General features: G+C 40.2%; 1 protein-coding gene across 3 annotated transcripts in view; it reads left to right on the top strand.

The window, feature by feature from the left end:
• AFAP1 (actin filament associated protein 1) overlaps positions 1–15099 on the top strand; it is a 120700-nt gene that overhangs the window by 84033 nt on the left and 21568 nt on the right. For all 3 annotated transcript variants that reach the window (XM_069794316.1, XM_069794331.1, XM_069794325.1), the window contains exons 7-9: positions 8091–8183; positions 9693–9777; positions 13027–13176. In XM_069794316.1, the coding sequence (XP_069650417.1) occupies positions 8091–8183; positions 9693–9777; positions 13027–13176 (328 nt within the window). The remainder of the gene's footprint in view (positions 1–8090; positions 8184–9692; positions 9778–13026; positions 13177–15099) is intronic.

Here is a 15099-nt window from a genome sequence, read left to right as displayed (position 1 = left end):
TTTAAAATCTAGCACCATCTAAGTGTCCCACTAACTCACCTAGAGTTTCAAAAACACTGATTGGATTGGAATGAAAAGAAATTCATAAGTCAAATTCTTTTCCAAGGGAATTCCGCTGTAATTAGATCATAGTAACTGCACCATTATTTCCTGTGTTGTTCTGAACTGGAGTTTAGTAATGCTGAGTTCACTGGCATTTATTAGACTTTCTTTCATAAAAATTGTGGGTTTTTTTTAAACTGTACATAAAGCATTCCGTACACAGGCAGACAGAGCAGTGCTAGATTTTTCCATATCCCAGATGCATTCCTGTTACTTTAAAAAAAAAAAACAAAGATTTTGTACAGTTGCATGTTAACAAAGCTGTGTGCTGAGGGTGAATGGCCGTACAGTATGTTATCTGCAAAGCATTTGGAGACAGTCTGACAGCACTTTAGTTAGTTCCTTCAGGCTGCAAAACTCTCTATTAATAAAAACTCTTTCAAGTACATGGCAGCGCTACTGTACGCTCAACTTCCATGTCCTCAGCGCTGCTGCAGCACTCTGCTCTGTGCAGTACAAATTGCCTATCCAACAGCTAACCAAAAATGGTCTGTGCAGCTCTTGCAACAGCTCCAATGTTTTCAAGAAGTATAGCTTTTTGAGGAAAAAAAAGCATTGGGTTTTGTTTTTTTAAAAATGTAGCAAAATTTAAGTTTTATTTTTATTATTATTATTAAAATAATTAATTTTTGCTCATTCAATCTTTAAATGAGCTTCTGAAAATCATTTGTGGCTTTGTGTAGGAAGTTCCTATACTGAGAAAGAGATCACTGCTTTGTCTTGGGAGAAGCGGTTTGAGCTTTCCCTGCCTGTCACTCAGAGGGCCAGGGTCCTCCCCAAGCGTAGTCACCTACGCATGATTTCTATAGTTAATAAATTGGACAGATTCAGAGACTGACAACGAGAAAGGTCTCTGCAACGACATTTTTAAATCATAAGATGCCTTCTTTGTCAAAGGTACAGTACCAATACATGCTAGTGGCGCCAGGTTATCACTCAGGAACAATGGGTTCTCATGAATTCATATTAAGTGTCAAATTAAACCTTTACTCTTGAGCCTGAAAAGCTCAAAATGGCTTTGGAGGCCAGATTTTCCCATGAAAGCTAAACCAGATGATTTTTTTTTAAGTCAGATGTAATCAGTATAAAATATGTTTACTTAAGCAAATAATTTTAAAATATCTATTGCAAGACAAGTTCGAAATAAATGCGGAATATTTTAGACCTTTTTTGTAAAGATGACACCAAAAAACCCCAGCTGATAAACCTAGTGCAAATTGAAGTCTAGACTGGAAACCACAAAGGGAGTTTCAGTTTTACCAGCTAACAAATGCTTGATGAAAAAAAGATAGCTGATGTCACCAAAGAGCCTGTCAAGATTTCAGAGCAAGGAGTGTAACTAGTATAAATTCAGGCTAGAGCTGAGATCATAGCAGTAATATGGTGGGCAACATAAAGTGGTGGAATTTTCCAGACTTGAGTCCTAAAATGTTCCCACAAAAATGTACATGAAAAAATGTGTGCAGTTACACACTCTGACCCAAAAATGAGCTTTTTCCATGCGCACTTGAGTGTATGTGCATCTGTGTGCACTTTTGTGCATTTGTGGTCAAGTAAGGTCTTAAATCTGCCTGTTTGTCTCAGCACATCCAGCGGACTGGTGAAACGACACTTATTTGTCAGCATCCCTGGGAAATGCTGTGTTAAAAATAAAAGGACTACTAAGAACATGACATTACAAGAAGATGCTTGTTTAGTGGCTTCATTCATACAGATGAATGTGTTCTGTGTGCAGGACCTTCAGACTTGGCCACAGAAAACCACTCTTAATATTAGAAATACATGGATGCCAAAGACATTAAGTTCTGAAGTAGCTTCTCGTAGAAGACCAGTAGAAGAAGGAAATGGTCATGGTGTCTGGTCCCAAGGCTTTCTCTTTTTCTTAGCATTGCCTCCTGCAAAAATGTATTTCTGATTTATCATGCATGAGACGTAATCTATCATTTTGGAGTAATGGCCTTGATTTTCATTTTTCTCTAACATTAGGCACCCTTTGTTAACTTTTCTTCATCTTATGGTGTACAGCCATTTTGCAGCAATCTCTTCAGTTGAGGGTCTGTAATTGAGCAGTGAATCTTTCAGGCATAAGTAGACATTTCTGCATCTGTCATTTTGACAATGCTCAGTCAGTTCTAAACTTGTTGTAGTAAGAGGGATTTTTTGCCCTGAAGAGAGAAGAAAATCAAGGCTGTGACTGTATCCAGTCATCCAAAGACCCTGCAACACTCCTCGTAGGGCTGTTAATCTGGTTGTCCTACCCAGTTTCCATCTCTGATAACTGCATGTTGTCTCTTTTAAAATTCTTTGACAACATATTTTTTTTTCACTGCCCTGAGCTTAGCAAGGGGAGTCAAGTAACTTCTGGGCTCTGGTCTTAATGTTTTACTGAAGAATAAACTACTGCCGGAGCTCTCCTTTGACCAGTTTAAATCAGCACAAAACTGAGCTTGTAACTGTAAATATTGTGTGGCTGTTTTTACTTTCTATGGGAATTTCCAGCTAGAGATCTCAAAACACTTCAAACATTACTTTCTTGGCTTAAGTAATGTTCCCCAAAGAGGTTATTATCTCCATTTTGTAGCTGAGTAGAGTCAAGTGCTGAATGATCGTGCCTTAAAACTGACTGTAAAAAGTGTGTTTGGGGATGCATACCCAGTACAAGTGATTTCCATATAGCATTTGTTAGTTTGTAAGTAACTTCAGCAATATACTTGTGTCCCAAGGTATTTGGGCTGAGTTCTTTCTCCACTACACATCAGCAGCAGCAGCGAAGGCTTTGCAAACTAAATTAAACCTCCCAGGACTTCCATCCCTATTGTCTCAAAGAGACAGGTTTAGATGCCTCGGTTCAAATCACAGCAAGGTCAGTATGTTTGCATAAGAGCTACTTAGGGCCTAACCTGCAGATGTGATGGACTGGGCTGCACCGGAGAGCTGTGACCAGCCTGCCAGACCGCTGCCAGTGTGCTTCGACGCAGCCAGAGGACCCCAGCTGGGCTGTGAACCAGGGTGTGCGTTTGACCAGCACCACGGAAGACAATCCGTTACTTAAAACAACAGATGCATATGTAAATTTAAAAAACAAACACACACCACCGCCACCCCCCCAATGAATACAGAACCACAAACATCCTATTTGCTTGTTTTCTGAGGGATGTGTTTAAGTTAGGTTCCTGGCTAAAATCACAAATACAAGCTGTAGCGGATCTCAGAGCAGAACCCAGGAGGGCTGAGGTGCCCTGCTTTCACCACTAGGTAGTATTCCTCCTCTCTCCTGCTCGCAGCTTTGGACGGAAAATTATTTAAATCGTACCTAGCTCAGATTTACAGCCCAAAGCGTAGTCTGCATCTCTGCGCTGCCTGGGCTGGGGATGCAGCTCCCCTTGCACAGAGTACCTCTGCCCTCGCAGCAGCAATGCCTCCAGCCACCCTCCCCAGTGCCGCCTTCCCCGGGCTCTGCCCGGTCCAGTGGCTATATATAGCAATAGACATCATGGTAATAACACAGGAGAAATGATGCAGGGGTAGTGTTGGTCGAATATGTCAGAAAAGTATTTCTAAGGGGATATACAGGCAGTAAAGATAGGCTTGCTGGCTGCTAGTCTGGTAGAATGTCATCCCCACTTTGCTCAGACAAATGGCAAGAAGGCAGAAAGATGAATCTTTTCAGGCTAGGGGATGCTTGAGAATCATGTTTTCCAGTACAGAAGGTAAAGGTGGTTTCTTTGTGAGACTTAAAGCATAGGCTATGATGTGAATAATTTCTGCTTTTCCTCTAATTTATCTAGGTAAACTCCTTGGGCCATGTCGTCTCTGCAAAATGCTAAGAGAGTTTTGGTGCTCTCTTAAGGAGGAAGAGATTGACACTAACATATGTAGTGTGTAAGGGTCCAAAAGAGAGAGAAAATGAGAATTTAGTCATGCCAAAATGATGAAGAGTCCCAGAAAGCAAGTACTCCTCCAGCACTGAAAAAGGAGTGTTTCAGGAATGAGAAATTCTGAGTTACGCCTGGAGCCAAACCTTTTTCCCTCTGCTGTGTTGTGCATAAGCAGATTTCAGCTTTACCATATCCCTGTCTTTGGAGTTAAGCAGCAGAGACAGAGCAGAGACAGCCCATCCCATTTCTAGCAATTCCTGTGTTTCTGTCCCACATGGGTAGATGGGGACAAGGGGGTGGGTCGGCCGGATGGATTTCTAGCCTGGTTACATATGGAAGTGAAGCAAATGTGCAGTCAGGCCGTCAGCTTTCTTCCTAATTGCTTTTGGACTCGATCATATGAAAAGTGTGAGCTTCTCCTGTGAGTTTCATGAGAACACGAGACGAGAGGAGATGCTGTAATCACATCCCTGTGGTGAGCACAGCCTGTAGCCTGAACTCATCCCGCAGTATCCACCAGGAGAGAGGTCTGCAAGCTCCTCAAACGCAGGACGACTTTCAGTCTTACTCCTTATCAGGTCCCAAAGAGATCGACCACAAGGAACCATCTACAAATTTAGTTCCTTTACTCGGAATTTGTTGGGTTTCTGTGTGGCAGGGTCTGGCTGGCAAGCAGCTGGCTTTCTGGTTTTACTGCATAGCCTGTGCTTTTTATCTGAAGCCTGGCTCTTTGAAGGTAGCTGGAGAAATCTAATTTGATTTTTTTCTGACTTTGCATGTAGAAAGAATAAAGGTAGGGCAAGTATTTTGCTTCCAGTCCTGGTGTGTCATTTAAAATAAGATACAAGAATTACAGAAATTTGCAGGTGAGTGCAGGTATGAACGTTTTATAGTCAATGTTAGTGCTTGTGCAGTAAGATAGTTTTAGAGAGAAATATTCCAGACACACCATGTGGCAGAAATTCCACTGACTTCACCCGTTATTGTCAATGGCTCAGGGCAGGGAATCTTTCCAGCTTTCTACCTGCAAATATTTCCCCTCTATTCCTTATGTCATCGCACTCAATGTGATACACTGGTGTATATCCTGATTCAGCTGGGGATTCAAGACCTTTCTATAACATAAATAAAGAATAATGATATAGTTCAGGCTGCACAAGCTTTTTCCATGTCTGTATTTGAAAGAGGCAGTTCTGAAGTCTGCTAATTGTAACATGTTAGTGGTAATTGTATTTAAAATTCTTGTGATGGAATAACAGAAGATTATTTTAAATGTATTTAGTTCTGAGGCTATCCAAAGAAATGAAAAGTCTTCATTTTTCTCATTACAGTTGCTCCTGCATTTTAAATATTTGAATACATAGTCTGTTTATGATCTCAGTTTGATTTTCCTAGCAGATCACCCTGTGTGTGTGTATATGTAATGTACAAAGGCATTTGTGGTGAGAAAAAGAGAATGATTTCCCTTTTCTAATGTGTGAGAATACTTAAACTATTAATGGACTATGTGCCATTACAAAGTATTCTCAGTACTGGCTTCCAGATTATAGCATTTTATTAAAAATAACACATTTGCAGATTCCTTTTATTTGCTTTCTAGTTTTGGAGCCATTGAGATATATTTACTCATATTTTCACACATTTCATTGCAATGGATAAAAGTTTGCTGACCTCCTTTCCCCATTCTCACTCACAACTATTTTTTAATGAAAATAGTGATCTTTTGTTTTCATATGACTCCAGGAGATGGAACATAGAAAAAATTGACAAGAACTCTGAGTCTTGTGATTGAAATTATGCAAGTTGGCAACACTGGTGGAATGTTTGATCCTTAAAATTTTGAGTTAAAGCTATAAGCATGAGAAAACCACATTTATAATGGCAGCTGTCTGCAAACATAATTATAGAGAGTGCATCCAGGCAACCATTATACATTAAAGGCATTTCATCCCGGTGAGCTGTAGAAGTATGAGTTTTATGCTGTGCATCGAACACAATTATATTGCACATAGAAGGTGATGAGCAAGTCTTTGCCAGTGAACCCCCTGAACCCAAATGAAGTGTTGGATCCTTGAATATGCATTTACTTTAGATCTTGCCACGAACTTCCATTTGATAGTGTGTCATTTTTTAAATCAAAATTTAATTACAACCCAATTAAACACTTTAACTTCTCCTTAAATATGTGAGGTATGATAAGAACCGGATTTACTTGAGTGCATGACTTTGCACATACTCTTCAGTTAGTGCTGCCAAATCATTTCCCTCTGTTCTGTCTGTAACTCCCATTACTATCTGCCTTTGCCAAAATTAACTAACTGTGTGGTGTGAGCAGATGCTGAAAACATGAGCCATTGAATCAGGGTCATGCAGGAGACAAATGAATGTTCCCAGAAACTGTACGGTCACATTTCTCTAGGAAGAAAACAGCGGTGTATTTACACCATACTGAGGACCAGCAGTTGAAAATAAACCAACACACATTTAAAAAAATGGGGATTTAGGGCTACGTTTAACTCTGAGGGCCAAATGCTCTGCAACAGATATATCTAATTTTCTGTTATAAAGGACACCAAGTGCCATGAAATAATGTGCTTATGTTTCTGGGACAAGACACGGGGAAGTTCAGACAGTCAAGAAAGGATGCTGAAGTGTTTTAAGATAATAGCTCAGAAATAAAAGTGTAGGTTCATTTCCCTGCTCTGCTTAGATTTTTTTATGTGACATTGAGTGAGCGATTTCATCTTTCTTTTGTTCCCGAGTCCTCCGTCTGTAAAATGGGGCTGGTGCTCTTTATGGCATATATTGCCTGCAATTTATGATGTGCTCATGAGTTGTAGCAATAGGGTCTTTGTAAGCCCGTAAACATTTGATTTGTTTAGCTGCACCCTTAAAGGGAACTTCAGTGCTGTGAAAGGACTGTCTGGTGCCGTCTTTAGCTCTTTAATACTTCCCACATCAAAGTTGTTCAGTTCGAAACTAAAAAGATGGTGTTTGTTGTTTTGCTTTTCCTCTCCTTGAAAGAAACCTGGATTTTGACAGTTAGCTAATTGCTGTTTTCCCTGGAACTAGGAGTTCTCAGGCCAGATCCTCCTCTCTGCCAGCCAGGCTTGCTGTAAACAGTGTAAAGGGAGGAGCTGGATATGTAAACACGTACATGTACATGTAAAGCGGAAAGCTTGGATGTCTAGCAGTAATGCTTCCAGCAAAGTAGGTTGCCTTTCTTTCTTAGCTCACTTGGCTCTGCAGTCCTTGCATGGCTGTAATCAGCAGCATCGAGCTCAGCACCCCCTCGGCGTGAGTCCGGATGGAGAGCTGGGACCTGTTCTCATCAGCACAAGCAATTTCAGATTGATAATAGGCTGGTGGTAACCTCACCACAGATGAAAAACTTAATTATGCCCATGGGGAATCATCAAATGTCTTCACTCATCATTTATTTTTACATTTACATCATTACAGGTTTTTAAGTTCTTCAAATTCTGTCAAAATCTCAGTGAATTCCAGGTTCTGGATTTTTCTTTAACTTTCTAAAAGCAAACCATGCCATTCCCATTTCCTACAAACACATTTACAATTACTTTGACCTATACCTTTATGTCAATGTGCAAGTATAATACAAAAATGCCAGGTAATACCACTGTGCAGTATTAACTCTTAAGTCGATCAGCATTTCATTAGTTCTCCAATAGCAAAAAAAGAGCAGCTGGGTAGTGTATTATGCAAAACTCTTGTCCTTTGACTTGCGGGACCTTGGATTTAATCCCACTTTTTCATCATCATAATGAAAATAATTTGGTGGTGTCAGCTCAGTTCATATTGCTAAACTAGCACATGGAAATCGGCAGCACTGTTGGTTTCTTTACTCAGGAGAGCCTTGAAGCTTAGCTTGTCTAGAAGCTGAAACCTTCCACCTCTAGACATGATGTCTCCTCCAGGTTGTACTCAGGGAGGCAGTGTGGAGAAGTTGGTGTAGTGGCAGCCTGCCTGACACCTGCCAGCCTAGTAAATGTCTATGTGATTCTCCTTCCCATCTCTCTTCACATTCATATATATTTTCTCTGATTTCTATTTTAGTCATAATTAATAAGTTTTGCCTTGTCTCCTAAGGTTATAAAAGATGTGTGCAGCAACTGTACGGGAGCTGTAGACTCCGATGGGCCATTGTCTAGTTCTCCAGTACACAAGACAGAGCTGGAAAAGGTAAAGTTGTCAAAGTGAGGAATGCAAAATTCTTTATGGTTGCTTATTAAAGAGGCACCACTAGACACTGGATGTAGATACTTGCTGACTTGTGCTACTGTTCTAGGCTACTAGTCCCTGCATTGTTTTTGCTTGTGGGGGTATGTGCACACACCCTACAGAGTTAAGACTTCTGCCACGACTGCTCGTTTGGTCACGAGCAACCAGCAGACTGGCTCGGATCCATTAGCAGCTTCTCTTTAGCCATTTAGGAGGGTGCAGACTAAGCAGGTCTGATACGTGCGCTGTGATGCAGAGACGCTTTCCGTCAAGTGCAAAGAGCAAGCAGAGATGTGAGTCTCAGGGAAGAAGAGCTGAAGGTTATACAAAAGTTTTAAGGCAAAGCCTTTTATTTTGGGGCATTTAGGTTTTGAAGGGCTCCCTGGGCATGCTGTGGTCACCGTTTTGGCAGGCCCTTTCAAGCATTCGCGCCTCAGTACAGAAGCTTGGCTATTCACATGTGGTTGTCTCTGCTGCCTTGACTCAGCAGGGTACGAGAGCAAGAATGAGGAAAGAGAGCAGCTGGGCATTGAACGATCAGTACGTTACCGGCACCAATTTAAGCCCCCGCTCCCTTAAGGCATCCATGTGAGCAGACCCCTTTGCAGGCCCTGCTTAAAAGTCCCACTGACAAAAGTTTTGTCACCAAATTCCTGATGGCAAGTTCTACAGTAGTGGCTCTGCACGTGGGAAACGAAGAGCAAAGCATGTTCCATGACAGCTCAGACCTCCTGATTTCACAAGGCAAAAGCTGTTCTGTTTGTGCCCTTGCAGACGCCTGCACAGTATTAACCAAATAAAATGTCATAAAACAGTGGTTTTCTAAAATGCACGCCATAGGAAAGTGTAGCAAAACTTCTCATTCATTTCTTTTTATGATAATCTGTACATCATCTTCATGGCTGCACCACTCATGAGTAATGTGGTTACCAAAACTGTGCTGTCATAAGCTCTATACTGCTTCATCCCGTATCTCCTACACAACCATTACAGAATAATCAGTGCTAAAAATATATTTCAAAGCCTCTTTTTTGCACATATTGAAGCACCTTATAGGAATGCACTGTTTTCTGATAAGTTGTAATTGTAAATGCATATATGAAGCATTATTTACAGAAATAATTTAAAAATTATTCTTATCTGATCCCTGTAACTGTTCATTGCTTAGCAGATTTAATAGCAACATTTAGAGTCTAGAAATTCATTAAAAATATATTGCATAATAAGAGGTAGTGAATTATTATTTCACTGTTTTGACTACGCTTTCAAGTGCAGACCTATTTTTGTGGTTTCTGTACTTTCCTAAAGCCTCTAAAACCGGATTTTTTACTGTCTTCTACTTGTCTTCCAAGTGGATGAGAGCTTGAAATGTGTTTTGTTCCATAGTAAGCATACTTTTAAATTGACTCATGACAGTTCATTTGGCGAAGGTGCCAACATTGGGTGTCAACTAATCTCTTTGCCCTGCAGAAGTTGTCATTTGAGAGGCCAAGCTCAGATGGGGAAGGTGCTGTGGAAAATGGCATCACGACCGTGTGCAATGGGAAAGAACAAGGTACGTCTCGGATCCAGAGATGCTTGTGTAAATAATATGTGCATATAGGGAGAGATAGGTAGTGAAATACCTGGCCTTTGTCTTTTAAAAATAGGTAGTAAAGTTTTTGAATATTTTTATTAGGATTCAATTTAACTTGAAAGCTGAATTATGTCAAGAGTAAATCCTTAAAATTTTGCAGTAACAGAAGGCAGTTGATGTTATTGTGCAGGTAAAATCAATATAATTAGCATAAAGAAACAGAATATAGAAATTTTGACTTGGCCTTTTGTGTGTTCAAAAGTACAGCTCTTCAGAGCTTGGGCGATCACTATAGGCAACTAAGAGTTGCTTTTAGTAACTGTAACTATATAGTGGCAACATAAATACTGGGTGTATAGCTTCTAAGCAAAAAAAGCTATCATTGAATGCTAGAAGGAAAGAATCATGTGTACTTTATATATATATGTGCATATACATGCATATGTATGTATAGACACATATATACAGTTTATATATATGTGTGTGTATGAACAGATATATATATATAAACTCTTATGTATGATTATTTATATTAACATACTAAAATGTATGTAATCATGTAATATCAGTGGGTTTGTAAGTATATATGTATATTATTTTACATATGCTACTTTGGAGCCATGCATGTTTTGTAGTCCTTATAATCTAACAAAGGCAAATCCCAAACCCAGAAGGAATTTTGTTTGATCGTTTGATCGTTTAGATAAGACATTTTTCTGCAGCTGTCAAGATGAAGGGTAATGTGAGCTGCAGTGAGCACAACATCAATACTGGCCTTGGTGCCAGCGCTGTCTCGCCTTTTGACTCATTTCCTTTATCTTCTCCCTGGGTTGTTTTCCAACATTTCCTGACTGTACAGATCTCTGACATACCCAACAGTATGGAACAACGTCAGGTTTTGTGGTTTCTAAAAGTTGTGGTTCATGGTTAGATTTCACCCTATAAAATCTTCTATTAAGCTCTCAAAAAGCACGGTACTGTTTTAGTCTCAGAAACCTGCTGAGAAAAATCTGTGACCCAAGAGCTGTGTTGTCCATGATGTCCAAAAGTGCCTGATGGCTCAGGTGCCCCATGGGAGGCACGCTGATGGAGCACGCGCTGCTGGAAAACCAGCCCAGCTTAAATGTCTCAAGGAGACTAATTAAAAATACCAGTTGCTTTTGAAAATTGTGACCTTCAATATGTAGTAATAAAAATAATAGGCATTAATGACTGCAAGGAGATTAAAATACCCCGTGAATCATTTAAAGCGTTCTGGATGAAGTTACACTATTTTTTAAGAAATGGATAGGAAACACTTAAGGGAGTATATGGGCAGGGAGACTCCGGAGAGCGGTCGTCTCCAGCTGTCACCCACTGGCCAGCCTCTACTCTGCTCTTAACCAGCTGCTCATTTTTCTGTGGGGAAGGAAATGAGAAGAAAAAGCTTTAGTGAAAAAAGTCAGTGGCAGTCAGGCAATCGGTGTATTCTTTGGACTCGAAAAGATTAAGTCATGAAGGCCTTATTTCTGCTGCCTCTCAGTTCTGCAGGAGAATAAAACAGCAGTGTGAAGGGAAGATAGGACAGAAAAACAAAAGGAACCCACTGAAATGGGCTTATTCCACTGTCTGTTCATGCTCATGAGAATGATTCCTTTGGACTTCTGTCTCAGAGAGATGAGTTTTTCTCGGTCTCTGGCTTTCTTCAGTGCTTTTCAGGTCCTCCCTTGGGCAGGGGCTGACATGAGCCGATGGGGCGGGTGGCCTTCCTCCCTCGAACACGGGAGCTCGTTGTGTGTTTAGAGAGCACCAGATAAGTTGTGAACGCCCTTCCCTTAGGAAGAGAGAATTAGACATTTGCTTGCACATGCATGTCGCTGTATTGGAGATTGCGGGTGAACAGCTACCCGCACCTGAAAAGCTGCTCTGCCCCCTCAGCACCGCATGCAGCAGGTGACAGATATGTACAGTCTTGGCTACAGATACAATTTCTAAATAATGTTCCATGATTCCCAACAATTAAGCTAAATATGATAAATTATTGCATTGCGAGTCCCTAACTGCTTCTCTATTTTCCGTGCATTTGTCTTCCTGGTTCATCAATTCATATAGTCATTGCTCGTATGAACATTTTCTCCTTTTTTTCCTCAGTTTACACAAGTCCGTAACCACTAAATGTTCCCTGTTGCAAAGGGAATTGATATGTCGGGGATAAAGTTACAGCAGCTCAATCAGTAACTGTCCTAAATGTATTTTTCATCAAAATCATGTATCAGGGCAAGTTGATAGATATTTTTCCTGCCCTGTCAGTTAGCAGAGAGACTTCTGCTCTATTGATGGAATTCAAATTAGGCCACTGAATGCAATTTCTGAAAGTTTATTTCAGTTGTTCTGTTTTGCAAATAAAAGGTCTTTTTTTCTGATCCTGTTTAATCTTAGAAAGTTTTTTTTTTAATTCGTTAGGATTTTAGTCAGGTAGGCACTTTTAAAAATTACATCCATAGTCCTTGTCATATTACATTCAGCAGCTCAACATGTCTCAGTGCACAGAGCCGTAATATTACTAGTGTCATATTAAGTTAATGGAGGCATAGACTGGATGTTAGCAAAATACCTCTTTTCAGCAGAGCTTTTTCTTTCCACGGCCTCATGATCACAAAAAGTACCAACTCCTAACCACTGAATGCTTATACTGCTCCCACTAATTTCATTGTTAGTGGTTAATTTATAAGCCTTGTCTTTCTAAAAGGTCCATTGTGATAAGATACCTTAACCAATTGTACGTGGCAGGTGTATTTTGCTAGGCAAGCATATTCTGTTTTTGTTGTGTACTTAATTGTTGAAGTATTTTGAGGTAAATGTTTAGGAACAACAAAGGATCATCTGACTGGATTTTTATTCTTGTGTTTATGAGCTAAATTTATACACAGGTACCTAGTCATACTGATAAATTAGATGATGACTGCTGTGCAAAGAGAATTCCAGCTTGATTAGATTAAATTAAATTAGAAGCTTGATTTTTGTTTTTATTATCCTTCTGAATGCCATGATTTTTATAGCACAGAGGTTATTTATAGGTATCTGCATTAGAGAGGGCATATAATGTTTATCTCATTGCAGTCTGCAACTTTTGTACAAATGTTCATCTTGCATAGGATTGTTCGTCTGAACTACTATTTTTATTCAGGTTCTCTCTATTCATTGGTTAATTCAAACACACTAAAATACACACTTTTGCTGTCTTAATAGTGAAGAGGAAAAAAAGTTCAAAATCGGAAGCCAAGGGCACCGTGACTAAAGTAACAGGGAAAAAAATAACGAAGATCATTGGTTTAGGAAAGAAGAAGCCATCAACAGATGAACAGACCTCATCAGCTGAAGAAGATGTTCCAACGTGTGGTAAGTGATTTTTCTCCTTGAGTCTTACAAGCACATTGCAACTAAAACTTTATAAAATTCTAGCCTAGAAATTCCTCTAAAATTGCTTTTACTGCTGGAATTCTTCCCCCAACATCAGAAGGATGCACTCAGACCGAAAGAGGAGTAATCAGGAGCTCATCATTTGGAAAGAGACTAAAAGAACTTGACTTTTTAAATGAAATGGTAGCACAGGCTCAGAAGGAATATCATTGCTCTTTGCAAAGGTGAGGGGGAAAAGTGTGGACAAAAAGCAGAAGGAAACAAGAGCTGTTTTCAAACAAATTAATATAAAAGGAGTATAGGCTGAACTATAAAATAAATTTAGGCTAGGTATTAGAAGATGGTTCTTGGGAAGGGATCAAGTCTTTTATGATGGATCATGGTGAGGTTTTGCAGGATAGCAATCAAGACAGCAGTAGACTGGCCTCAGCCAAAGTGATTTGAGTTTAATTGTGGGTTCCTAAAGTGGTACATATTGGGCAAAACTTGAATGAAGTAACAAATTTCTGGTAAGCTATTTTTTCCTAGTGTTGATCACTCCATATGACAGCTGTAGTGCTTGGCAGCACAAAGGAAATATAGAAAAAGGCATGCAGAAAATGCTTAACTTTTGTATCTTAGCTGTTACTGTTTGCTCACAATTTAGGACTTGGTTCAATGCACTTAGCTGATGTCCTCACAGCTCTGGTATTTTCAAACAATGCAATGTATTTACATTCTCCTGTTTGCCTTTTGGTGCTCCAGTATTAAGTAACACTTCCATACATGAATAAGGTTGAATCCACCCTTCTCCCAATCCCTTCCAAAAAAAAAAAAGAAATTCCATAGGAAGAAAGCTGTGAAGCAGTTGCGCCGGATTCTGAATTTGGATTTGCCTTTTCCTCTTAAATTGACTAGGAATGCTTTGGGAAACCCAGAAATCTGTGATTAGGCAGCAGTTGGCAGAACTCATCGGTGCGTGAAACGCGGTAGATGCTTGCCCAATGTGAAAGAAGGAGAGCCATGGACCACCAGCGAGAACTTCATAGATCACAGGTGGCTCTCCAGCCACACTTTGGGAATCATTCACATAAGCAATCTTTGATTAAATAAGTGTGTGTATATATATCTATATATCAGCTAAGTACAGATGTGATTTATCAACCAAAAGAGCAGCTGGAAAAAAGTTCTGTCTAGCCAGATGCAGTGTCCGAAGCATCTGGCTTCCATAAAAGCTCAAACTTCCGGGGTCTCATACTCCATTGGTTATTCTGTATTATGTGAGACGTTAACCACAGCTGTACAATCTAATTCCTAGTATTTCTGTCATTATTTCGGATATGGACATAAATATAGTCATTACTATTGCTGCATTTGGCTCTACTCAACGCCACTTGCAGATTTTATAGGAAAATATGTAAGTGTCTAGGCTTTGGTCATTTCAGGAAGTCTTTGCAGAAGTTTCTCACCGCCAGAAATTTGGCTCAGTTCAATGCCCTCTGGGAGGCTGCTCCATAGTTGAAGGCTTTTACACTTGAGAAGGCTCTGCCTCCCATGAACAAGGGGAAAGCCCAGTGGGGCTGCGAGGGACACCCAGCTAGAGTGGAAACTAAACCCCACCTGCACTTGGAGTCACGGCAAAGCTCTTCCCTACAGCATCACTGGTCTTTGACCACCTGGGCTAAGCTGAAGTGCTAATGCCCCAGCTGGGAACACACTCAAGACATTTTGGTCATGTCAGCTGTTGAAGGTTTAAGTAGGGATATGTGGGAGGAAAAGCATGGGATCCTGCTTCGTTCAACTGAAGGAGGCTGGTTTGGAAGAGCTTTTCGGAGAGGTGCATTGGGAGCGGAGGGGAAAAACAAGTACTGTCTGAAAAAAAGGACTCTCACTCCAAAACAAGCCAGCTGGCTTGCATGTGAA

This window comes from Haliaeetus albicilla, chromosome 1, assembly GCF_947461875.1.
Source record: "Haliaeetus albicilla chromosome 1, bHalAlb1.1, whole genome shotgun sequence".
In the NCBI taxonomy this organism is placed as follows: domain Eukaryota; kingdom Metazoa; phylum Chordata; class Aves; order Accipitriformes; family Accipitridae; genus Haliaeetus; species Haliaeetus albicilla.
The sequence above is the reverse complement of the archived record's forward strand: the minus strand, read 5'-3'. Positions and strand labels throughout refer to the sequence as shown.